General features: G+C 37.8%; 1 protein-coding gene across 4 annotated transcripts in view; it reads right to left on the bottom strand.

Annotated features, from left to right (window-relative positions):
• Positions 1-26,344, bottom strand: part of TTC39B (tetratricopeptide repeat domain 39B) — an 80,110-nt gene that overhangs the window by 42,690 nt on the left and 11,076 nt on the right. For 3 of the 4 annotated variants that reach the window (XM_052776638.1, XM_052776637.1, XM_052776640.1), the window contains exon 2: positions 10,758-10,792. In XM_052776638.1, the coding sequence (XP_052632598.1) occupies positions 10,758-10,792 (35 nt within the window). Of the gene's footprint in view, positions 1-2,811; positions 3,121-10,757; positions 10,793-26,344 lie in introns of those variants that run through there. The other variant, XM_052776639.1, reaches the window with a different exon arrangement.

The raw sequence follows: 26,344 nt of genomic DNA, 5'->3' as shown, positions 1-26,344 counted from the left end.
TTACAGTTTTTATCTCTACCTTAGCATTGTCAAAAGAAGTTCAAACTGACAGCTTTTCATAGACTATTGGAATTTCACTAAGAGATCATTTTAATTGATCAATCATTATACCTTACCAGGTATATATATGTCATCTAACCATGAGGCAGACAGAAGGCATATAAAAGCTCTGTTCCTCTTCCTCACAGATCAGAAGCTGGGAGGGGGGGAGCTGCTAGCATGTTAGGACGAGTCCTTGCCCTCTTACTTTCTAGAAAAGCAAGTTCTAATTTTAGCTTTTCTAAACTTCACAGATACGTATTTAGCTACAGGAGACAGTTTTATTTTAGGAATTATTACTGCTCACAGCAGTAGAAATATTTGTAATACTGTCTTAGGAATGAAATGCATTAAAAAGCCCTCAAACACACCAAAAACTTTATACATAAACAAAAATTCCTTCTTGTAAGTCTCATCTGACCTTAAAGTGTTGGACCACCACCTGTCAGGAGACTGATAATGTTTCTTTGCTTTACATTCGGCATGTGAGTCTTATTTGTGATCTCCAACTCTGGGGGCATGCACAGGACTGTTTTTGTTCTAGTTACAAAGCAGCCCAGTACCTACAGTGCTGCTTCATGAGAATCTAGTAAAGGAATACAAGAAACTGATCAAAAGGTTTTCCTTCCGAACATTTACTTTATGTCCATCACTAGAGGGGGCAGGGAGGGGTGAGGAGATGAAGGAACTTTCCTGATAGTCTATCTTACTGAAAACGTGGAATTTGCTTATCAATATATTTATTATCAATGCAGTATCTGAACACCACAAGAAAATACTGATTGCTGTATCCTCACACTTTATTACTACCCTAGAGATGCAACAAAGCAACTGAATAAGCACAAAGGAAACAAAACAAGGCAAAGTTGATCATTTGTTTGAGTCACAGGAAATCGTGTCAAGACTAAACTCATCATACTGGCTAACCAGCACCCACCATTGCCAACATCACAGTCCGCCCCTCTGGAAAACACAAAAAGATAGGCTACATTTCTAGCCACTTTTCTTAAAAACAAAAAACAAACCAAACCATGAGCATTCACAAATGTTTTCAGTTTTGGACTAACCATTAATCAGGTTCACTAAACCAATAATCAATTTATTGCAAGTCAGGTGGTTTTACAGCCGGAAGGGAAAAAGAAACATCAGCAGCTTTATCTGACACCAAGTTCTTTAAGTTCAGCTGAGAATTGCAGCTGAACATGTACATGCACGGTAAGCAAGATGCAAATCTTCCATAATGGATCGGCCATATTGTGGGAGCAAGACACATGACAACTACCCGGGTTACTATTTACCCATCTGAATATGCACATACAGATTATCTGATCACTAAAATGATTGTGAAATAATCCTATTGAAGCGTATCAAGCTACCCCAGCATGAATTTGACACAGCATTGCAAAATATTTGTAATCCTAAAGACAGTCAGCAAAACAATCAGATCACGGGTATTTAGAAGTGACCACAGTTTGACAGAGGGGAAAGAAAAAACAAAGCAGTGTCAGTGTCAGTTTGCAGGTAGGAGAAAAAAATCTGCTTTACACTGTTCTGCTGGACACTAAGGGAAATGCACAGCACTATAAAAGGTTGTTATCAGATTTATTAATAGAAGTCAGTGGTCCAGCAGTATTTTTAGATGTATGTTTTAACATGAGATCTTTGCAAGTAAACTGAGAATCTACTATGTTTGGAGACCCCTTATCAGACTAATAGTTCGTATCAAATAATCCAGCTGAGGTCAATACAGGCAATACTGTGTAGAAAAATAAGCACCCGAATATGCCAGAGAGCAATACTGTCAAAACTTAATATACAGTATGTAGATATAGATAAATAGAGGTTCACAAAAAAAAATTAATCTGTTCAATGTTTCCCTTAGAAAGTAGGTTTAAATAAGACATGCTGACAAGAAAATAGGTTGAAAAGCATCCTCCTGAAAGAGCTAGCATATATAAATAATAATGACAGGTTACTGACAGTTTTACACAAAACGAATAAAAATTCCGCTTATCTTGCTATGGAAAAAACAAGAAATAAATCATGCAGCAAGTATGACACCAGATCAGGCCAGATGTTTACGGGACTAACACTGCGTCACACAAATACTGGCTCAGATCCAAAGAGACAATTAGGACAGTGTGATCCTAGTAAGACACTCCTCCTAAACTTCAAACCAATTTACTGGAATTTATTACACAGTGAACTTATAGCTAATGCTGGAGACCTCAAATTACTAAAATCTCTACAAGCACACTGTATTATACTTAACATTGAGTACTTAGAAAGCAGAACTGCATCCCATGAAATAAATTATTTATATTTAAGTCAAAAATTATATAACCTCAAATGGTTAAATCAGCCCAGCTACCAACAGTAGAAGACATACTCTGTAAAGGGGGAAAATAGCTACAAGTCTGTTACCGTTCTTAAATTACCACATTTTAAAGAATGGCATCCCAAAATACACACCTTGCGGTGTTCTACAACCTACAGCATCTGAGCTGATTAAGCACTGACATCAGCAGAGAAGCTTCTGCTCTCTAAAAGCATTGTTCACCACTGCAAAGGGCAGAGGAAAAACAATTATTTCACAAACCCATTGTGAATGTATAATTTTTCCTTCCTCTTCAAGGAAATTAATCTAAAAAAAAATTGTAGTTTAAGTGTCCAACATACCTGCCAAAGTAAATTTTCACAGATAAAACCCCATAAATCTGGACTACCACATTCATGATTTCAGGTACTAGTAGGCAGAGATAATATACTTACAGGATTAATTCAGTTAACTTCAGGTATGTAAATATAGTCCTTATCCAAATGTAAGTGCTGCTTCTTTCACTCTGTTCTTTTTCCACCGCGCACACATACAAAAAAAAAACCACAGAAGAAAAGCATAAAGAGGAAACTGATTGTGGTTTATTTCTCAATATCCATGAGGTCTCATTAATGAGTTATCAAGCAAAAAGAATAAAAGGATAAAAGTTCACAAGCCAGCAGCTGGCATCACAGGCACTCTCCATAGCAGAATTCAAAAGAAATGTCAGTTAGAGTGGCAGCAGCTACAGTCAATGCTGGAAGCTGATGCCTCTGCAGGAAGAGGATGCTGGGAGATTTTCCCAATCTGTGCTGCAGCCTAATTCTAATCCATCACTCCTAACTGCAAGTAGAAAATGGAGACACGAGGAACGCAAAGTGATTTATATTTAAAGACAAAAAGGGAGTTACCGCAGTATTTCCTGAATAAATAAAAAAATGCTACAATTAAAGTCAGACAGAAAAGGAAAAGTATACAAATGCAACTGCAGTAAAAATAGATCAAACATAGAAGAGTTGGTAGCAAGCAGCACTGAAGAAAACTAACTAGCTCATCTTTTATTTTCATTATTTGACAGTACTCAAATAATTTTTTTAATTAACCCTTTGACATTTTTTCCCCAGAAATCCAAATTTTTAGCTAGAGTCCCAGGACCAAAATAAATCAATAGCACAGCAAGGCAGCTAATAAACAGTTATCTTCATGAATACACACAGCAATAGGAAAAAGTAGGAGTCAGAAGCAAAAGAGCTGCAAAAGAGATAGTTTAATCCCCTTGTTCTAATCTGTCCAGATGAGATATGGGAAAGCTCAGCACATGGGAGCTAAACAGCAGAAAATTAAACTATGTCCTCCACCATTACCTTTGAAAAGTATTCTTTAAAGCTGTACCACCTGAGCTAATGTTACCTATTTCTAGCTATGTTTACTGTCATGAACTGAGATTTACTCACAAAAATGGCTCAAAGAAAGCCTTTAAAACACAATGCAGGAAACTATAGATTTCCTTTAATCATTACAGATGGGTACTAAGTAATAAAGGCAGTAATACTTCAAACCAATCTATTTAAAAAATTCACTTTTGAAAATGCAAGTAAGAATGCAATATACCAGGAAAGAGTTGCATACCATTTCCTACAACACCTGAGGAAACCAAGGGCTATGATCAGGTAAGACAGGCTTTGCAGGACAGAGATGACATGGACAGCTGTCACTTACAGACAACAGCACCTTTAAAATCAGGATGTTTCTACCTTTTCCCTGAAATTGGTCTTTTAACACTATCAGGCACAAGGAGTTCAGAGATAACCGAGTTCTCCACCATATGACTTGGAAGCAATGCTTATGTGTCTTGTCACTTATTATATTAACATTATTTGGGGCAGGGAGAATCAAAGTGCCAGGATTTCTCTCACTGATTGCACATGAAAGGTAAACCAGTTTTGAATCAAGGTTAAGCAGTCACATAAAAATTGACTCAGTTCACACACAAAACATACAACATTGTCTTTAAATCAGTGCAAGTTGCAGACAGTCCACACTTGAGGGTTGAGAAAGTATTTCCCAGTAAAAGCTGAGAAAGAGACAGGAGCACATTTCCACAAAACTGAAAAAAGCAAGCTTTCTGTCTGCAAATACTAACACACCTTCAAAAGATTTTCCCTGTATTGTCTTAAAGAAAAACACACTAATACACAGTCAAGACACCTTCCACTCAGATTGTTTCCCAAAATGCTCTGAGACAGTTTTCAATCATCTGGTGGGGGGCTTGGGTGAACACCCAATAAACAACCAAAACACAACATCATTGAAGACCAGAGAGGTTTTTGTTTGTTCGATAGTTTAAAATAAAGAATATGGCAAATCTGGTTTTCAAACGTTTTTCCCTAACTACAATCCTCCTTCTCAATATCTGCGCAAGTGATAGCATACAAGTTTTTTTTTTTATCTGAGTTAGAGCTCATCTTTTCATTCTTATCTAAAGCACTAATAACTTAAAGATTGTACCACCAATCCAAAACATTAAGAGTCTACATCACTTTCAAAGTGTCCGAAGTTATTCAGAAGGCAATTCTTGAGTTGCATGACTGCAAATAGCATTATGCAGTCTTTATTAAAGCACAGGATAAGCATTACCTACCTGAAAGAAATTTAAAAAGAAAGAGAACACAGACATGATCAGTAGATCATGCATTCCAGCACAACACCAAGATTCCAACATGATCATTAACAGACTCCAGAAGTCTCCAGGAACCCCCACCCCAAAAACGTTATGTGAGTTTACTGCCATGGTGTTAATTTATTTCTCACAGAAGAGCAAGCCACAAGCAGCAACCCAAATATTTAGGCTCAATTCAGACAAACTTCTTTTGGCGAACACTGGATCACCGAAAAACAGGCTCTTGGTATCCTGTGCGGCAGTTCTTCACACAAGGGAGTAGCATGGTGTGGAAATGATGCAGAGTTTCAAGCAGTTCTCTGTAGAATGTCCCTGAGATGTTCTGTCTGGTTTCCCACCCCCACTCCTGTTTTTTTTCCCCTCCTTGCTTTCTAAAAAGCTATGGACACAGGTGAAATTATATATTTCAAAGTCAACAGGAGATACCAATATAAAAATTTGCACAGTGTGCAAGACTACTCAAATACAAACACACAGAGAAATCTTACACCAAAGGCAAAAGGTATAGTTGCAATAAATGTGGAAGAGTTAGGAATGATATAATTATTGCCCACTCAAACCCCCTCAAACTTAAACAATTTATAATCCAAGAACAGTTTGGGGTAGAGAAGGATTAGTGAGATTAGGCTGGTCTCTCACTACTGTTGTTCCAAATCTTGAGACTGACAATATAAAGTAGCTACTGTGTCATTTATGTAGCTATAAAAATATTATTTACTGGATACTAAAATCACCTTTACTGGACTTTTTATTTTCCCTTGACCTTAAGGACAAAACATAAGAAAATAAAACTTTGATCATTTAAATTGTCACAGCTGTTTCTCACCATCTTAAGACAATGTCAGAATTTGAGTTCAAACTTATGGAGACAAGCACTGTTCTTAAAGGTTTTTGGCTCCCTGAGTTCAAATTTTAATTTAGGGCCATTTCCTCAGCTGTTCAATTTCATTCACTGACAAAATACACACATGTGCAGGTATAACTGAAATCTTAACTACACTTCTGAGATTACAAGGATAACCTGCTCTAACTTCCTTAAACACTTCTGGCCCTTAATCTATCACCCCAGTAATACCATACAGAGCTGCTTTGGTAGGATCAAGGATTAACAGTATCCAGCTTTGGGGAGGAAAAGGAAATGCAAAAGAGGAATGATAATATAGCAATGAAATATGCCTCTTTCTGCTAAAATTGATAAAGACAGAAAATCCTAAGAATTCCATTATTCATCAAAAATAATCTGCCTGCTTTTCTACAGAATTCTAGCTTCCACCTTCTCATTATTTTGTTTTTTAAATGTGTTTAAATGAGATCTCACTATCTTTCCACTGATGCCATAACTCAGGGTCTGGTGTCAGAAATTTCTATACAAATAGCTCAACATGAATACTTCCTCTGTGTATGAACTGTTTGCAGCAGTCAGGCAGACTACTACATTTTTGGGAAGAAACAACTACAAAGCATCTTCTATAAACACACCCAGGCAGCTACCATGATACAGTTACTCTAAATGTTGTTATTCATTTGCACAAGCCTCTGATAATGGGGTGGTAATTGAAAACACCATCTTGCCTTTACCTCAACAAAAAAGACTGCATGCTGACCAGTAACATGGAAAAGCGTAACAACTTGATCGTAACTTATTCCTGTCACATACAGACAACATTTTAAGGAAAAGTAAAATGAGATGGGAAGAAATCCAAATACAATTAAAATTTCATACAAGTTCCTAACAAGAACTTCGGAGGATAAAATACATACAGAAATCAAAACAGCAGTGACAAGGTCAGTACATGTTAGGCATATGGTGATGGTTAAAAATTGTTGAGAACTCAAACCTCTTTTAATCTTCTTGTAAAACCAAAGAAGAGATCATTTACAAAGTTATACTCTGGCAACAGAAAACATGGATCTCTACATTCCACAAAAAGAATTTCCAGATAATCTGGGGAAAAATTAAGGTAGCAGAAATATACAGGAAAGAGTCACAGAAGTTGAGAATTATCTTGTTCAGTAAGACTGAAATTAAAGTTCATAGTTTTTCCACAATAAGATTCAGGTACTGATTAAGCATTTTTAGCAAGAATTAAATAAAAGAACAAAACACACATAAATCTGTTCCATCCATGTATGTTTTTGAACCTGTAGATGCTTAGCAGGTAACAGCATTAAGCTAGCTTGTGAAACAGATTTGCCCAAAACTTAAAGTATGCAGACACTCCAATAGAAACATGGGGAAATATTTGGTAAGAAGTAGCTTACCACCACAAAACTTCTTGGCAGAGGCTTGAATGAATTTCCAAAACAGAAAGAACCATTTGTCTCTAATTACTCAGTCCCTTTTACAACAGAATATGCCAATCTGAAACCAGTTCTGAGTTAACACAACCATGTAATAGCAAATTTACTTTCACATATATCCCACCTACCTTCTTTTTAAGGTTGAAGATGCTATATCTGAAGTTATCACCAAGCCAGCACTTTGAAAACTTAGTAACTCTTTTTGGCAGAGAAGATACTAAGTAAAATGCTACTGCTTGCTTTAACCAAAATGGCAGACTAACCTACTGCAATAGCCTTTCTTTGGCTTTAGCACCAGTGAGTAAAGAACTGCATTTACAGGTAGAACACCATTTAATGGTCCCTCCACATTTCTACAGAACAAGTATTTGCGGCTTATTACAAAAACTGTTTTGGAGTTGCTGTGTATACCTACCGTAGCCACCATGAGCAGAAGATCACAAAAGAGTCTAGATAAAGAATTTAATCCATTTAGACAATCAGAGCAAAGACTGATTTCCTCCTGGACCTGTCCTCAGATACGACAGCCAGCACTAGAGATTTAGGGAAGGATTTTACCCTATTAAGATAACTCATTGCCCTTTTAACATCTAACCTGGACAACCTGGTATCTACAGTTAAGCAATAATATTTAGGGAATAAAGCCAGTTAAAGCCAAGTTATATTAGCAAAACCATTTGCTAGCATCTACTGGAGCAATATACAGAGAGAGCAATATTACTCTATAGGTATTTTACATGAAGAATTACAAAGTGGTGTATGAAATACTATGAAAACATAGTTCCTACACATTCTTTTCAAATTCTCTAAACCAAGAATTTGATCTGACAGAATTTGAACCTCTGATCCCGTAAGTAAACATCCACAGTCCTTGTGGACACAACTCTCTGTAAAAAAAGGTCTATTTTAGTTAAATTCAGTTGGGTATAACCAAACTGCAATAAGCCACTCAAACCAATCCCAGGCATATAATCACAGAGCTGTAACAATGCCACTTTCTTACCCAAAATAAAAGAGATTGAAACATTAATAGATAGGAAAATTTTAAGACGAACATTATCAACAGCAAAATCAACAAAATAGATATAGCTTCCCAAAAGGTTGAACCTGTGGTAATTCATTGTTTCAGTGTAGTAATGCTTCCAAATTTCTACTACTGTATTATTAATAGAAAAAGCTACCATTAATTCTAGACAGGGAAAGGTCAAGTATAACTGGTGTGGCACTAGACTTGGGAAAGGCTTCCCCTCAGGCAAACTACCAGTGTCATTGGTAAACTACAACCAAAGAGTTTCAGGGAAGGTAAGATTGAAGACTTCCACAAAAAGTCCTAAGGTTTTTTTCAGTTCCTCAGGCACTTTTTAAACATAGCTATACCTTCTAAAGAATTTGAGAGAGAGGCTAATCAAGTGAAGAATCCTGTCCAGATACAAAACAATACACACATTTCTGTATAATTTCTGTAACTGCAGAGTAGCTAATTGTCTAAACACAGAGCAAGTCAGCAGCAGCAAGTATTCCTGCTGAGATTATCCTACTCTTATAGCTCAAACATTCACTAACTGAACTGCCTCTCTATGAACCTAATTTTCAAAGGAAACAACATACACGATTATGCTGACTGTCCACTCATGTGTCCCCATGCTCTTAGTATTTTAACCTATTTGCCATTTTCAATCAGCCAAATTTGTCAGAGAAGCAGTGGACTGAAGAGATAATTAAGATTATTTAGATAGTGCAGAAATACCTGAAGGGTACCTACTGAGGGAAAAGCTACAGTGTAATACACAATTTTCTGTTTTGTTGACCTGCTGGAAAATCAAGCTACCTGTTGACCATCCAGGAATAAGGAGGACACAAGTGCAGGTGGGTGAAAGGAGAGGTAAGTAGGTGATGCAGACATGTGCAGGGATGAGTAAGAGCTCAGGGAATGCAGTTGCTCACACTGTGCTTTCTCCTAGGCTTGTGCAGGACCACCTGAACAAGAACTGTGGGTGGTCCCACACTACTGAAACAGGATGAACTAAAGGCTGTGAAACCCAAACAAACGGAAAGTTAATTTTAGAATACACATATACCACAATCAGTCAACAATATAACAGCACAGCTGTAGTATTTTTGGCCAGTGGACGATGACAGCAACCACAGTGACAACTGTTCAACTAGAGACGTTAAGTCACAACATGATTTCTGCCCCACTAATATTCTCTCCATCATCCCACATTTACTCTTCTACATAATGGTTACTACATACAGAAGCAATACCAGCCAGAATAAACTAACATAAGTCTAACTTCTACACTAAGTGTCTCTGTTTGACAGCTATGGGCACAGAAGAGAGACTCAGGAAGAACAAATCAAAGCTCTGCATGTCAATAATAAACATCTGTGCCGAGCTCGGATATCAATAAAACAAAAAAACAACCTTCTCATAGAAGGAATGAGTTTTGGATAAATGTTCTCATAAAGTAAATATTACAGAGTCACCTTCTTCCCTCTCCTGAGGGAAGCAAGGGCCAGAGAAAGAAGTTATCTGATCATACAGCAACTGCTAGGGAGTCAAAGGAAGAAAAAGTAATCATTAACATGAGAAGTTCTCCACATGAATATATCAGATTCTTATTTCCTTCCTTCTGAGTCTCAGGAAGTGATAAATTTAATTTTTCAACTACAGTTTTACATAGAGAGCAGACCTTACTACCCTAGGTAAGATACAAATAGAGGGTCTGGCAAATCTCTAAGGTATAATTTGCCAAGGCCATGGAAATTTTGGCAATTAAATTCAGTCCAAAGCTACTGCTCCTGGGTCTAGAAGTGTTTTAGCAATCTGAGGATATCATGAGAAGCCTCCTTCTCATGTGCTTCGTGGCACAAAAATGCAGTAAGATCCTACAGAAAAACTAAACCCACTTAGGAACAGCATTATCTGTTTGCATCACGGTTTAAGTAAGGTGTTGCTTCAGCATGAAATCTAATGCCAGAGAAGTGACTGTATCTCACTTCATTAGGGAAAAACATCTGTGCAGCAGTACATTATGAGGTATAGCAATTTCCATTTGAAAATCTTGCTTAGATGGTATTGCATAATGTGCGATCCAAAGTTTTTCCACTAATGCTGAGCTATCATTTTTCACCATGCAGAAATGTCTAAAGCCATCAGTATGTAGCTAAAAGTTACTAAAATTTGCTATTTTTAATTCTTTACAACTTTCACATTTGTTGACAAATACATCATCACATATATCAACCTAATTACACTTCCATTTCCCAACTTTTGGGGACCTTAACTGTTCTAGAAAATGTGCATGTAGTCAGTGCATATAAAATTATGCTTCCTTGGAATGGTGAGCATGCAGTATTTCATTGCTGTATAAACAGTTTTAATAAAAATATACAAATTAAAAAAAAAATTCTACTTACACTGGGATGTTTTCAAAAGCATCTTCAAAATTTTCCTGCAAAAGAAAAAGAACTGTTTCAATCAAATGTGCATGTGTTTTGGAACTCTTCCTGTAACATAGCAAAATTACCATTACCAGACAGCACTTAATTCTGCAACATACAGTAATAATCAGAATATTCAGAGTCTACTGGCTTTTTGTTACGCTTTCAGTGCAAACCACTACTCAAACAGATACATCTATGGGCCTACTGCATCAGACTACAGTCAAGTTAAACCAAAGACCTCTTCCTTTTCAGACTCCCAAAACTTCCACCACGTAAGTCACAGAAGGCAATACAGACTTATGCCTCAGGAGTTTGTGCAGCACATCTGATGTATCCAGGATGCACTAGCTGACCAGTATATCTACACATTAAAGAAAAAAAAAATTTAAAGTGTTCTAAGCATATAGCTGATATGCAGGTTGGCCAGAGTATATATACTAGATCCAGGATACATTATAGATAGTGTGCATATACAGCCAGCTCATGCACTAGTAGCAGTTATGTTAACAGCTTGGTCCAGACATCTGGAGGATGTCTCTTTCCATCTAGATTCAAAGCTCTTTCCACCTAGGTTCAAATTCCAAAGTAAAATAAAGGAAGAGATGTGCAAACGTAAAAATGGTCAGAACGGTTCAGCTCAAGGATCATCTGTTTCTACATCCAGTTTCCAAAACTGGTCTGTGGAAGTGTGTGGCAGAAACACGGCAAACAGCCCTCCCTCCTACATTATTCTCTTCACCCCACACTTTCCAGCCTTTGGCAACTCAGGGAATTCCAGGCCTTGATGTGGTTTGTCCATCTGGTGATTTCCAGTAGATCTCTGTTCCAAGTAACGGACCAGTCTCCCCTTGATCCCATGTAGACTTCTTTTTATTCATGAGGTCATAACCTTAGTAAAGAATTTCACAAGTCTGCCACCCATTTTGTGCAAAATAATCATGCCTACTGGAATCTGGCTCGTACTACCTTTAACAGTCCCTAGCTATTGAATTGAAAGACAGTGAAGAATCAATTCCTACTTGCTCTTTCCTTGACACAATTTTGAAAACCTTTGTTGTATCGTCCAAATCATCTCTTTTCCAAGCCAAAGACTTCTACCTCACTCAGTCATGCCTTGAACAAAAACTATTTCCTACTTACGACTGTCCTTTCTGCTCTTTCCATCAGAAAAAACTGGAAGCAGGATGGGACAGATTGTTCCAGTTTTTAACATATCCCAGGTATAACACTGACTTGGTGTGCAAAGGAGTAAGATAATACAAATCTCACACAACATTCTCAGGGTATGTAACCACCAATGACACAAGCACTACAGTGCTTGCATGAAACCTGCCAAAAAAAGTTTTCAAACCAAAACCAACACTAATAAAAGAAACAACTTAAGTGCCTTGCTAAAACACCAACTGCAGCTTATTTCAAGGCTGTCCACTCAATTAAGACAATGGACATACTTGGAATATTGTTAGACTTGTTGAAAATATTTTGATAAAGAAATTAAAATCTAATTATATAAAAGAGTTTGGTTTGATTAAGAAGTAAAAAATTGTGAAGCATAGGTATGGAAGTGTTAAGTTTGAAATGTAGTCATAGGAACTTAGGAACTTTAGAAAATGTACTATGTGTGACTATAAGAATTCAAGTATTGTCTAAAATCAGTTAACCACAGAAACTTTGACAAAGATTTGTTGGTTTGTAGTGTTTTGTTTTAGGAAACTAGGGAAACCGTTATGGACACCAGTTTGCTGCCTGGAAACCCCTTACCCTTCCCACCTCGATCTAATTATCGAGGATTCCAATCAGTAGAGTTAAGTGAGATTAACCAATGATTGTTTTAACATAAGAATATTAATAAGATGGTGTGACTGAAGGACCAATTATTAGAAACGTTAAATTTAAGAATAGACATAGTATGCATTTTTATGTAAACTAATATAGATGATGGTGAGAATCGTACTGCGCAGAATCACCTAAGAGAGGTTAAGAAGCGGACAAGTGAGGAAGACTATGGAAGACCACCAGAGGGCTTCCGAAGACCACCAGAGACCTTCACTGCGCTTGCATAAAGGACATTTACATATGTTAATAGTTTCCCGGAAAACTAATGATTATGTATAACATTTCTCAGAAATCTAGTGAATATGTATAACAGGTGTGCATTTAACCTGCGTAGTTAAACCAGACAGATGCACACGATAGGTGGAGCGATCCCCCGTGTGCCCAGCGCTGCAATAAAGGAGTGCCTGCTTCTTAACTTCTCATTGTTGTCAAGGAGTTTTATTCTGGATTTCGGCAACAGACTCACTGGCAGTGAGGTGGAGAATTAGTGTTTCAGTGGTATTTACCTTAAGCATAACATGATATTGAAGCTAACATTCAGTAATACTTCAGAAGACAGACCTACACTTCATGAATTTTGCGTTTCTCAGCAAACTCACCAGCAAATGCAGCTGATAAATAATCAAACATTGTAATGACTCATTAAACACTGTTTCTCTGCCACAGGACAAATGCAGCAATACACTATGTGACTGTGATCCACCCTCCAGAAAAATGTTACTTTACTTGTATTTTTAACTGAGGAAAAATTTCCATTCAGAAGAAAAAACAAACTGTTGCAAAAGGACAGGACTTTTATCATCCTTCACAGAGTATACTACTACATCAGTTTTGAACTACTACAATTCCATGTTCTTTATTGCCTGCAGCTGCCACTGCCCAAGAGTAACAGGCATGTATTTAAAGAAGTGTTAACAGACTGCCCAAATACTCTCTTTCAAGCTCAATTTCCCAGCCGACAATACTATAGTAGGCAGAGCAAGACTTACTGTGAATAATACAGTAATCAACTTAGCCAATAAACTGAAGCCTGATCTGAGGAGAGCTGAACAGTTTTGAAACGCTGAACAGAAACCAACAGGAACAAACACCCTGAACAGAAACCCTGTTACCCGTGTCTCACCCTCGACACTAACAGAAGTCAGTAGTCTTCTAATAAAGTGCTTCTCTGAAGACTGTTTGCTTCCTTGAGCCACTTCTAGAGACAAGAGGAGAAATTCAGCACAATAAATAAATAAACAAAACACACTGAGAGTTTTCTGAGCACACCTCTGTTTTTCCTAAGAGAACAAACCTGACAAGGAAAAGTCAAGGTACTTTTAAATGTCAGGTACTTAAAGAACAGCAGCAATCAGAAGTTTACACCACGATGTAAAAACATCTGTGACATGAACGTCTTGCCTGCTCTTTCAAACCTGAGAGCAGCAGCTATGTATAAGAAGAAAAGAACTCTGTCTAGATAAGGGCCTCCTCTGCCTGGCTCCTACTGAATTTTCTTCCCTGCCATTCACACTGGTCAAATGCATGTCAAAACATTTAGAAGATGAAGTACAACCTTGGTATTTTTTCCCTGCATACCAAAGCACAGGGAATAATCACGGCCTCTCAAAGAGATTCCTTCAGGGAGCTAAAAACAACAAGCATAGTTTTTGTGAAGTTCCCGGTGCCTTGCCATTCCCACTGCATGCAAACCCCTTAACTGTCTCACACAAGTTTGTAGCTGGCTCTACAGACTCCCACAGATTCCCTCTACACAGAAGACAGTCAAAGGCACTGAAAGAGAAGCATAGCCATTTTCTACTACACTCCATGCCTACTACAACAAAAGAAGTGGTATCAACCTAAAGTGTACGGGAAAGAGACTGCAGCTGAAGTACCCAGAACAGCTCCTCTCAGATGGAGTTCTGGGATTCATCATGTTCCTCCCAAGATATACAAGGTTTCAGAAGTACGCAGAACATATTTACTTTTTTCCAAGTAGCCTGTTAAAACTTACTTGTAAATTAAGCCTGTTCAAGAGGAGAAAACAATTAAGAGTGAAGTGTTATATAAAATACAGAGCATCTTTAAGACTTCAAGCTGTATATAATATACACACATGTATAGGTATGCATATAATATATATTATGTCAATTAAAAAGAAAAAAAATCAAATGATTGATAAAGTTTATCCATTCCTTAGAGTACAGAAGCAGCCCAAAAACATGGACACATTCTTGCACATTTGGTTAAAGCCTAGTAAAGTTCGCATCTTTGACTGCTTGTCCCAACACTGCAACTTCCAGCTGATACAGCTGAAATGCCATAACCAATTTCCAGATGTGCTTGTTCATTTCAGTCTACAGGAAAGCAGGTTACTTAATTCAAGCTAAATAGTTTTACTTAGCACTAATGACAGGCTGCACACAAGTTTGTTCAAGCCTCAAGTCGTGTGCAACTAAATCAGCCATACTTGTGACCTCCACACTTAAAGTGTGAGCATAGGAATACAATTTCTGTTATTTACATGGCCAGAGAGACTTGACAGAGACTGAGGTTAACCCAATCCTTCATTCATTTCCTTCACCTGACCCACGTTCATCCCACAGCAAGTCCCAAAGGTCCTGTTCCGGTATGTGCTTGTTATAAAAGCCACACACATTCAGCTGAAATCTTCAGGAAACAGAAACTGCAGTTAAAGCCACAAAAAGGGCAACACGGCTTTTTTTTCAGATATTCTACTCAGAAAAAGAAATATATTAACAAACATTTAAGTTGGTACCAAGAGAAATGGTTTACCAACCACGTGTCTCAGTACATAATGCTGGCTAATGCTGCAATCCACAGATTTTCAATGCACCTTTTCCAGAAAACGCGTCAATCCAAGAATTTAAAACACATGAACATAAGTAAAACTGCCACTAGATGGCATGACAAAAACTGATCCACAAAGCTGGGGAAAAAAACTGGCACAAGATTTGACAAAATAAAGCCATCTCAAATGATTTTTCTTGAATTACATAATCTTCTTTTTTTTCTGGTTGATTATTTCACATCTTTTTGATGCATCATTTTCAAGATATGAGCAGGTTTGAAAAGAATTAAGTTTACACAACTTGAGATACTCATGTTTTGCAAATCCAAGGAAGTCAAAGTCAGACAGACATAAATGGACACAGTGTATTAATGCAAAAAAACTGACCAGTGTTGCTGAACTCTCTAGCAATGAGAGCAGAAACCATTTGCAGCAGACCACAATTCACCTATAAAGCCTCATGAAAAACAACATGCAAGCAAGACCCTTAAACTACTATAGGACGTTTATCAGTGACCGTACTTTTGTTCTAATATACCAGTAGAAAATGGAAACAACTGCTTGCCTTGATTATTACAGAAATCCTAGCATCAAAAGCGAACTCTCCTTTCATCCACATTCACTGTCAGTCATTTAACTTCAAGCAACTTTTAGACTATATCCTGTGACTCATAAATTATTGTCTTAAGTTTGCTAATTGTTTTGTCAATCTAAACTATTCCTTTAAAATCCAAATTTATGACAAGATATGTTTACCAAGTAAGGTACTAACCATCTAGATTCTCCCCACTGATAACAACTTCAGAGAACTAAGTCCAATAGTATCTAGGATCACTAGCCATGATCTGGAGTCCATACTAGATTGGGCAAGGGGAAAAAAAGCCTTATCTCAAAAATATCAACAGAACATGAATAAGGCTGCACTTTGATACAGGAAACAAATGAGACCACATAAAATAATGGTGAAATTATATTAGCCAGATTTAAATACTGTTGCTATACCACATTTACCTGCCTAGTCACAGTTTTATTTTGTAGGTACTAAATAGAGCACAGTTTTAAGGAAAGATTTGAAGAACCATAAACTTAACAGTAACTCCCCTCCCTGGAATGCCCACACACTAAGATATTGCAAAGCATGGGAATCTACGAAGACAGTTATATGTTTAGCAAGCACATACACTTTGAGATGCTTTTAGTCCTGATGCTTTTGCCCAAATTTCTGTTCAAGTAGTGGTACATCTAATTATTTTTGTCCACTTTTGTCTTCTGTAATTCAGCCCCATACCACTCTTCCCCCCCCCCCCCCCCCAAAAACCCAGAACAGTGCTAGGTGAAAAAAATGCACACCAAACCCAGCCTCTGTCAACAGCCATGCTGCCCCGCACTCTTTGTGCCTGCACCTGCCTGTGGGAAGCACAGCCGCAGGTTTGGAAGTCAGTGGCTGGATTCTACACAGAGAGAAAGAGGCTTCACTGAGAGGTCTAAAATTTCTCAGCCCAACAGGAAGGATAACACACCTTGCACTGCATTCACATTAAAATTATATTCTGTATAAGGATTCATCTCACAGGACTTCAGGGAGTTTAAACAAAATTTAGCTGACAAGCTCAGAAGCCACCTTCTAAAATCAGGGGACGTACACCCTGTTCCCTCTGGCTAAAACTGTCCAGACCCAGCTGAAAGGGCAATAGCATATCCATTGCATGTGGGGGTATCGACTAAGATCTCTTTTTCCCTGTAAACACAGAGTATAGGAAAAAAGTGTGACTATGGGGAGAGAAAGAGTGAGGTATAAGAAACTGATCTACAACACTCATACTACGGGCTGAGACTATGGAATAGAGGCTTTCCGTAGGATCTTCATTTCTACAACAAAACCAGTTTCCAGACAGTTTTGTAAGTCAGCAGTCACCACAGTTTTACCAAATGGGAAAGAATATATATATAAAAAAAAATATTTTGAACAAAATCTAAGTACCTAGACTGTTTTTTTTCCCTTTTCTATGATGCAACTTTGTAAACATTCATTTATCCTTAGCCTCAGCCAGGACTACATTTAAAATGATTCAAAGAAACTGGTGGCTAAAAATTTTGACTTCCAGGCCTACAGGAGTGACAACTTAAAATCACCGAGCATTTAAAACTTACCAGACATTACTGCAACATGCAAGCTCCTAAGAATATTACTCAAGGATATGAAAGGCCAACATACCATCTCTCCCCTTAGCTGACTTGACTGAACTGAGTACTGCTAATAGAGGCTGGAAAATCTCCTGAGTGAACAGAAACAAGGCTAGCAAAACTCCCAGATGTGCAGCTACACGGGAGCATGGCTGACTCCAAGTCCACTGTCAGTTCTCTACTCAAGCATTTTGCACTTGCATTATAAAAATATTGAGATTTTCTTAGTCGTTCAAGAAGACTCTGAAACTTGAGCCAAAGAATTGCTAGAATAGCCCAGACCTACTAGCACAGCAAGCATCAAGTAACTGGAATACCTCGGTTACTGTGAACTGGTTAACAGGACACCAATCTCAGGAAAAACAAAACACAACACAACACAACCACCCCAAAAAACACCACCCAAAAAAAAACCCCACCACAAAAAAATTGTATTTAATTAATAAAGAATTAGAGCAGAGTTGACACCGTTTGAAAAAAACCTGTGATCTGAGAGTATTAAAAATCTTTTTTGGTTGAAGAAATTGTAAAGACAAACACTTCAGACTTGACAAGCCCTTTTTTTACATGCTACGCTTATCTAGTTTTTAAGAGGTATCTGATAAAACATACATTATGTAAAGAATTAGCTGAGTAAACAAGAGGAAAAGCAGTTGTCAGTGGAAGACGGCAATGAAATTGTTTCTAACAGAATTTCTCCAAGGCTTCTTTCTGTTCAACACAATTTTTAATCAATACTCTCAAAACGAACGAAATGCTAATATAATTAAACTCACAGAAACAAAATCAGTACCAGGCAAAACCTCTTCGGTTTCTTGTAAACATTAGTTTTCAGCATGCCTTTTTTCTGCTGTGTCAAATCCACATTTTTCAGGCAGAGTGCTAACTACTGGAGCACACCAGTGAGAATAACCACAGACACTGTCTTTCGCGTCTCCACATTAAGGGTCTGAAAAGCACACAACATTACAGTTCAGCTAAGAACAAATTACTAGGTTTGACACCAGCCAAGTTTCACAAAACTGACAGCTTTTGTTACACAAGGAGCAATTATCTGTAGTTCTCACATTACTCTATGGAGAATTTGTTCCAATCAACTCATGGGCTATTACTTGAGCGAAAGATGCTTTTACACTATCAAATTTACTGTCAGAATCCCTTTCATAGCATCAAAACAATAACGCACGTATATATTCCTTTCCAAGTAGCTTCTGAATACCACTCTTTCCCAGAAAATGTATGCTCATTCTCCCCATATCTTTTTCACAGATTACAGAGATTTGATCTTGTTGCTTTAACCAACACCTACTCCCTTCCCCCCAAACCATTCCACTGAAGCATCAAGAATCAGAAATGACCACTTCACAAAAAAGAATGATAAACAACAGTGCAAGCTCACTGGTCTAAAGTTGTAAAACTTCATCTTGTAATAATGGTCAGTTAAAAATAAATACATTCAGCTATGGAAATTGGGTTTTTTTGATTCATCTGCAGTAAAAAAGTAGGGTAACACAAACTTCAGATAGACCCTGCACAAACTACAAAAAGAAAAGTAATTCTGAGAACTTGACCTATGAAACATAATCTGTTATGGACACCTTTCCTGCATACTAACAATCAAATGATTGTGTCACATAAGGACAGAATTCAACTGTTGCTTAAATGGGCAGTGGCATAAGAAAACATTACCTAGGACTGCATATTTTTCCAGATGTTGAGAAAAAGTAATTCCCAGCATTACAGCATGACCCAGAAGCTAATGTGTGAGTTGTCTTGAGCTAATTCACAAAGTATTGATGTAAAGAATTAGTATTTTGATGAGCCAAATAACATTCAGATTTCTTTTCATTTCAAAAATATAGATGCTTTTCACTTCCTAATACTCAGAACTGAGAGTAATTTGCACTACCAAGAGCTTAAAAATTGCAACTTTTTAGCTAGCACGTCATTAGACTTGACACAGTCATTTCTTATAGAAAAGAGCAGTCCACTTTACAAACTAGCAGAAAAGAAAAATAACCTGGGAATTACACTGCATATTAATGCTTATTGTCAAAAAAACCCAAACATATGAGAGAAAAGGCATTTCAATACTGTCTTGGGAGAGAAACAACTTGGGGAAGTAGAGGGAGAAGACATCCCCAACCCTTCTTCTCTGTCACCTACACACGCTTTATTTGCCACTGTGACTCCAGATCCTGGTATTAACGATTCATAGCCTAGAAACAGGAACACATGAAAAACACTCGGTTCAAAGGGGAAGGAGATGATGTAGCCGTTACAAAAGAAGAAAACGACTTCCCCTTCCCAGAGACAGAAATAGCCTTGAGGTAGCAAGGATTGAACTGAAATGCAGAAGTTCTGTTCTACTCGGTACAACCAATTTTTACATGAAAAGTAAAAATCTAATTTGTTTCTCTCAAGGAAAAAAAATGCAAATTTTTTGTGCTTACGTATTACTTCAGACTTACTGGTTTGAACTATAAATACAACCCATCTGCTTTTTAAAAATTGTTCTCAAGAATATTTGCATAAAATATCAGTGTTTTTCCAGAGAGCTGAGTGGACTGATTGGTGGCTGTTTTGGAGGAGCTGTGTTTTGCTAGATGTTTTCCACTGCAGATGAAGAACCTCAGCTGTCAGAAGCCAAATATCAACCTCAGTAGTTCGGACTTATTCATGCAATCTCATCCACGTAGAACAGTATGCCACATTCAAGATGTTTACTAATGCGGGTGACTTAGTCAGGGATCATGCTTTAATGAAATAAAAACCCCAAGCCCCAAAAAGAAAACAGGAGTTGGTAAGGTAGACCCCAGCTTTACCAGAAATTTGATTAACTAAAGAGTTGCCGAACAGTTAGCATTCCAAACAAAATTCAGTGTCATTTAGCTCAAAAATTAGATGTCAGTACCCACAAGAACAAAAGTTTCTCCATTAGTCTAGAAAGCAGTGGCCTTTTGACACAGCTGGTAACCCCAAAACTACCAGAAGTATGAAAATTGAATTGTGAGAAATTTACCCTCCATTTTCTACAGAGAACAGGTGTTTGTCATGTAAGTGCCTACCATAATTAAGTGCAACTAATCAACATGTTTTAAAAAGTGGACATTCAGCTGCATGCAAGCCGGACAATTGTTAAACAGCATACCAGCCACACTGTGTAAACCAAAGCAGGACTAAGACTGAACATCAGCTGAAGGAATTACACTCAGCGACGTCAGTGGTTGTGGGTCAGACCGGTTACATGCCAGAGGGAGCAACAAAATGAAGGCTTTTCTGAACCTGCTTCTAAAGACAGGGCACAGGGCAGTCACACTTCGGTAAACCGCCATCCGTCTCACTTGTTGTGAACACAACTGGCTGAGCTTGTGCTGTTTTAAACGACATCTCTTCCTCGTGACTGAAAAGTGGAAATAAGCAGATTCAGTTACACAGCAAGTAAAGGATCACAATATACTTCACTTTAATTGACATGTAAATGGCTGCTGTCAACAGTTATTCATGTTCAGATTCATATCCAACATTTTGCACATAAAAGCAAGAGTACAGTTTCAGTTAAAGTTGGCCGAATACCAAGTTGGCTTCCCTTACTGTTTACACTGGCACCTTCCTGCTATTTGACCTGCAGTTGTTTTTGCACAAAGAGCACTCCTGAGAGGCAGAAAAATAGGGTAGCAGCATAGAACTTCATTGCCGCAATGAAGTTTTTTTTCTTCCATTTTTAAATTAGTTGACTATCTTTCCTGTCCATCCCTCACACACACCCTTGGACACCTCCGAGTCCACAGGACTGTCACGTAGTTTGTATTTGTTTGTGAGTAGCACCAGAAAAAAACAAACAAAAACAAACAAAACAAAAAAAAGTAATCACACAACAAAACAAATAAACCACACACTCAGTCGGGAGTTCAAAGTCCCATACAAATGCACCTAAGTACGCTCATTGAAGATCTCTGCAAGATTGTGTATGTCACTATTCTTGATCAATTTCATTGGAAACACTGATTGCCAAGCAATTCTAAACTGAAAAGCAAATACAAACAGATGTACCTTGGCTGGATACCTCTTCCTTTTCATACCATAGGAAGAGTGATTTAAGAAGAATGTGAAGGCAACTAAGGAGACTGAGAAGGTAGAGACAATACACAACCATTCTTCTCAAAACAGATGCTACCCAAGGGAAGACACTGGCAGCTTCCGCTCTCTAGCCATAAGAAAGATTATTCAATCAAATTAATTCTTCTTGCCGCAGACACACCTCTGAGTCTCGCAAGAGCTCTGTGTCAAGCTCATTGAAGTTTTTACAAAAACTTCAGTGTCATCATTCAATCATTTCACAGAAACTAGATAAAACCCCATTAAAATCAAAAGGAACTTTATTATGCTATTTATTATGTCTATAAAGTTGGTAAGACTTTTGTTACATCTTTCTAGACATAATTCTTCTGACACATAACCATAACCACTAAGTACTAGGTACATCTGTATCTTCCAGGACACTGAACAGTATGGATAAGATACCACTGTTGAAAGACAAAGATGGTAAAGACTCTCCTACTTCCAGTCATCTGGATCAGCAATAAACATTTACAAACTTCTATCAGCTTACAAATAGACTATTCAGTTAATTTTTTTTCATTCAGTAGAAGAGGTAAAGACACAGTGAGAGGTTTCAGGGACACCAGACACTAACTAAAAGTAAGGCATTAGGTAGAGCATCAGAAACCGAACATGTGTTTATTCTCAACTTGCTTGCATGCAGCCAAGGCATAAGCAACTCTAAAGTCACTAGCCTCCCTGCAACTCAAATCAAAAAGCTTGGTCTCACTAATTCTGGGAAAGTTAATTTATCACAATGAGTGACATTTCACCCATTCTAGTTCAGAACTAACCATCTCTCATCAAGTTTAACCTTCCATGAGTGGCTAACCTTCACAGAAACTTCAGCTCAGTGTAGACAAAGGATTACTAGACAGTTTGCTGCTAATAAAATGGTGTCACTTCAAGAGACACAATCCTAGTGCATAAGGAGGTAAGATGCCGGCTTGCACTCATTTGACTCAACACAACCTACCAAATAAGTTACCATGAAGAGGAAAGAAAAACACCATTGGAAGATCCATTTGACAAAAAACAGACAAGACATCTGTGCTCTTTTTGGAGCTGAAGAATCCCAATCCATCCCCTCTCACAAGGGTAGATCTATTCAGCAGTCTCACCTAACCTTCCCACCTTCACTCCTATATTTCAGCATTCCCAGTGTGGATTATGAGGCAAAACCTGACAGTTTTCATCTAGGCTGCTTTATACATTATGTTACAGTGGGACACTCAAAATAAAAAAGTTAAAAAAACCCCACAAATACAGTAGAATCAGAAGTGACAACAGCCAATGTAGCAAGGTCTCTAATCCACTATTGAAAGATTTTCAGTTTGTCCTGGTTTCAGCTGGGATAGAGTTAATTTTCTTTCTAGTAGCTGGTATAGTGTTACGGTTTGGATGTAGTATAAGAATAATGTTGATAAAAAGCTAACATTTTTAGTTGTTGCTGAGTAGTGTTCATACCTTCATAAGTCAAGGATTTTTCAGCTTCTGATGCCCCGCCAGTGAGAAAGCTGGAGGGGCACAAGAAGTTGGCACAGGACACAGCCAGGGCAGCTGACCCAAACTGGCCAAAGGGGTATTCCATAACATGTGACATCATGCCTAGTATATAAACTGGGGGGAGTGGGGGTGGGGGATAGCAGCTTGGGGACTAACTGGGTGTCGATCGGCAGGTGGTGAGCAATTGCACTGCACATCATTTGTATATTCCAATCCTTTTATTATTACTGTTGTCATTTTATTAGTGTTATCATTATCATTATTAGTTTATTCTTTTCTGTTCTATTAAACCATTCTTATTTCAAGCCATGAGTTTTACTTCTTTTCCCGATTTTCTCTCGCATCCCACTGGGGGGGGGGGGGGGGTGAGCGAGCGAGCGAGCGTCTCCGTGGTGCTTAGTCACTGACTGGGGTTAAACCACAACACTGACTGAAAATGATTCTCCATCAGCCGGAAAAGCAGTGAGAAGTGAATGAGAAAGAAAATAAGTTCCTTAAATCACTTGTTTCATACAAACAGCCTTGGATGGGAAAGAACAGTATATGGTTAACTTTACCCACTTCCTGCTTCCAGATTAGGTACGCTGCCACCATGACCACTGATTGAACCATCTGGCAAAAGTATGGCAAGTGAAAATATTTTCCTTTGCTGTTTCTTTCATTCTTTGAATGCTACAACTTCTATTTTTGCCCTGCTAAACTTCTTCATTAGTAAGCGTAAGTATTTGCTACTAAACCAACTTTTCAAAACTCTGAAATCCTTAGATGTCAAGAACAGGTTTATTCAGAACCAAAGACAAAGAAATTACCCCTCCCCCAAATACATGCTTTTTAGTGGGAGTGCTGTTATCTGCAACTGAACTGAGCTGTTGACCCAGCTGATCAACATTAGAGACAGCAAAAAACTACAACCAACCAGTACTCAAGAACAGGGGGGTAAAGAACTGGGAAGTAAAACAAAAAGCATTGAGAAGGTAGTAAACACAAATACCTAATGCTGTAATGTATTATAAATCAAGACCATTTCAAAGGTTTTAAACCACCAGCCAAAACGTGTGGTAGGAGAGAGAAGAATAGCACTACCCTTCAAGCAATGTGGAAACGTGCGTATTTCTTGACAGGCAAGGCTTAATCTCATAACAAACAAGTGTGGGAAATCAAAAAGACTCTACAAACTGCATCCAAAAAAAAAAAAAAAAATCTTTTCTCTGGTTTTGTAAAAGCCATGAATCAACTTCAGTTATGCTGCACTGAACACCATCCTTCCAAAATACCTGGCTGTCATAACAAAGAATCAGTCACTGCTTTTTTTCCCAATTCCAGTGCTCAAAAGAGAAACAAATGCCATCACTTCCACTAGATGAAAGGGTATCAGCTATACTTCGATGGCATAATGCTTGATGCCATGACCATAGGCTTTGGAACTCTTCTAGTATAAGTTTTTTTCAGGACAACTGGTGTCTTATCTACCACGTAGAATTTCATAACTTATACAAGGAGGCTTCTAAAGATCTCATTTAAATGCAACTTCAGTTGTCACACTTCCACAGACTTCCTCATCTCATTCACAGAACAATGTGCTTTATTGGTTTTAAAAAAAAAAAAAAAGAAGGAAAAAAACCACGCACAGATTAGTCCAACCAGGAAAATAACTGCTCAAGTCACAGCTATACTGCAACCCGCTGTAAAAAAGGACTGCATGATCAGCTTAAGGGAGTGCTTTTGCGTTCACGTACTTCAGAGACAGGTTCTATTACTGTTGCTTGGTACTTGGTACAACTAGAAGCAGTTTAAAGAACAGGACTCAAATAATTTCTTTTTAAATAATAATTATAAACTTGCAGTTATCTTAGTGTTGTGACACACCAACAGCACATCTGAACAGAATATGAGGTCTCTGAAGTATAACATGAACTGTGCTTATACCATGAAGGTAAAGTCACCTACGAAAGTACAAGCAAGAGGAGTATCAATATCCATGCTTTCCATCAGTTTGTCAGTATATAAAATTCTCATCATTACAAGAGTTAGCATCCAGTTCTGTCAGTCCTGGGCATAAGAAGTTTGTCACTGCTTGGTGGTGGTTTTTTTAGAAAAAAACTATGCTAAAAAAAAAGTATTTGCGGTTGAAATTTAAACGCATTTGCTGAATTTCCAAGCCCTTCTCCAGCAAATATCTCATTAGCATACAACAGTTTCCAAACTTTGATGAGGTCTCTAATTCCACAATCAAGTTAATATTAAGCATGGGTAGCTTTCAGCAGGAAGCAGCAAAACTTCAGTTTCAGTCTCTGTCCTCACCCCACAACATACCCAACTTTTTGTCATGCAATGTACCATGCTGAAGACAAAAAAACCCAAACAAACAAATTCACATAATTTTGTCATTTTTTAAAAAAGAAGAATCTCACACATATCAGGATGGATCAAACAGAAAGACATAGTGTAAGTCAAGCTGCAATTACAAGTTGAGAGTCAGTCTTGACCCAGCATAGGAAAGAAGTAGACACACTGGAGACCACTTCCCAGTAAAGGAAAAAAAGGTAAAATATAAATAACTAAGAGGAGGAACACATTGTGTTGTCCTGAACTTTAATACGCAACTTCAAATAAAAATGGTCACTGCTTCCATAGATTTCTAAAGCTACCAAGAAAAATCCTAATTATGTAACAGGTTCACCATGCACTTACTACAGACTTATCCAGGCAAAAGCATCACCTCTTACAAATTACAGTTCCCCTAGAGAGATATTTTGACAGCATTCCAGAATGCTTACCAATTACAGTGTAATCAACAATCCTAAATAAGTCTCATGACAGAGGCACCACCTTGGAACTGCTGATATTAATACTTTTCAGAGATGACCCCAAGCTGGGGAACAAAACATGTTTACCTCATAGTAAAGATGATTCAGTGCCAGCTTTGCCTATAACAAATCAAAAAAAGAAGAATATGAAAGGGACATTAATAAGATCATCTTGGGTATTAACCTCCCCCTGTCTCCCTCAGGTTAAATATCCTCTTGACTACACCACTGGTTACTCATTTGTTCAGAATGCAACAGTAGCTACATATTTAGCACCACAAAGTTCTATTTTATAGTGAAAAGCGATTTAAGTGATTTTTCTTAACTGGTTC

This window comes from Harpia harpyja, chromosome Z, assembly GCF_026419915.1.
Source record: "Harpia harpyja isolate bHarHar1 chromosome Z, bHarHar1 primary haplotype, whole genome shotgun sequence".
Lineage (NCBI taxonomy): Eukaryota > Metazoa > Chordata > Aves > Accipitriformes > Accipitridae > Harpia > Harpia harpyja.
This window is presented reverse-complemented; position numbering and strand designations above follow the sequence as displayed.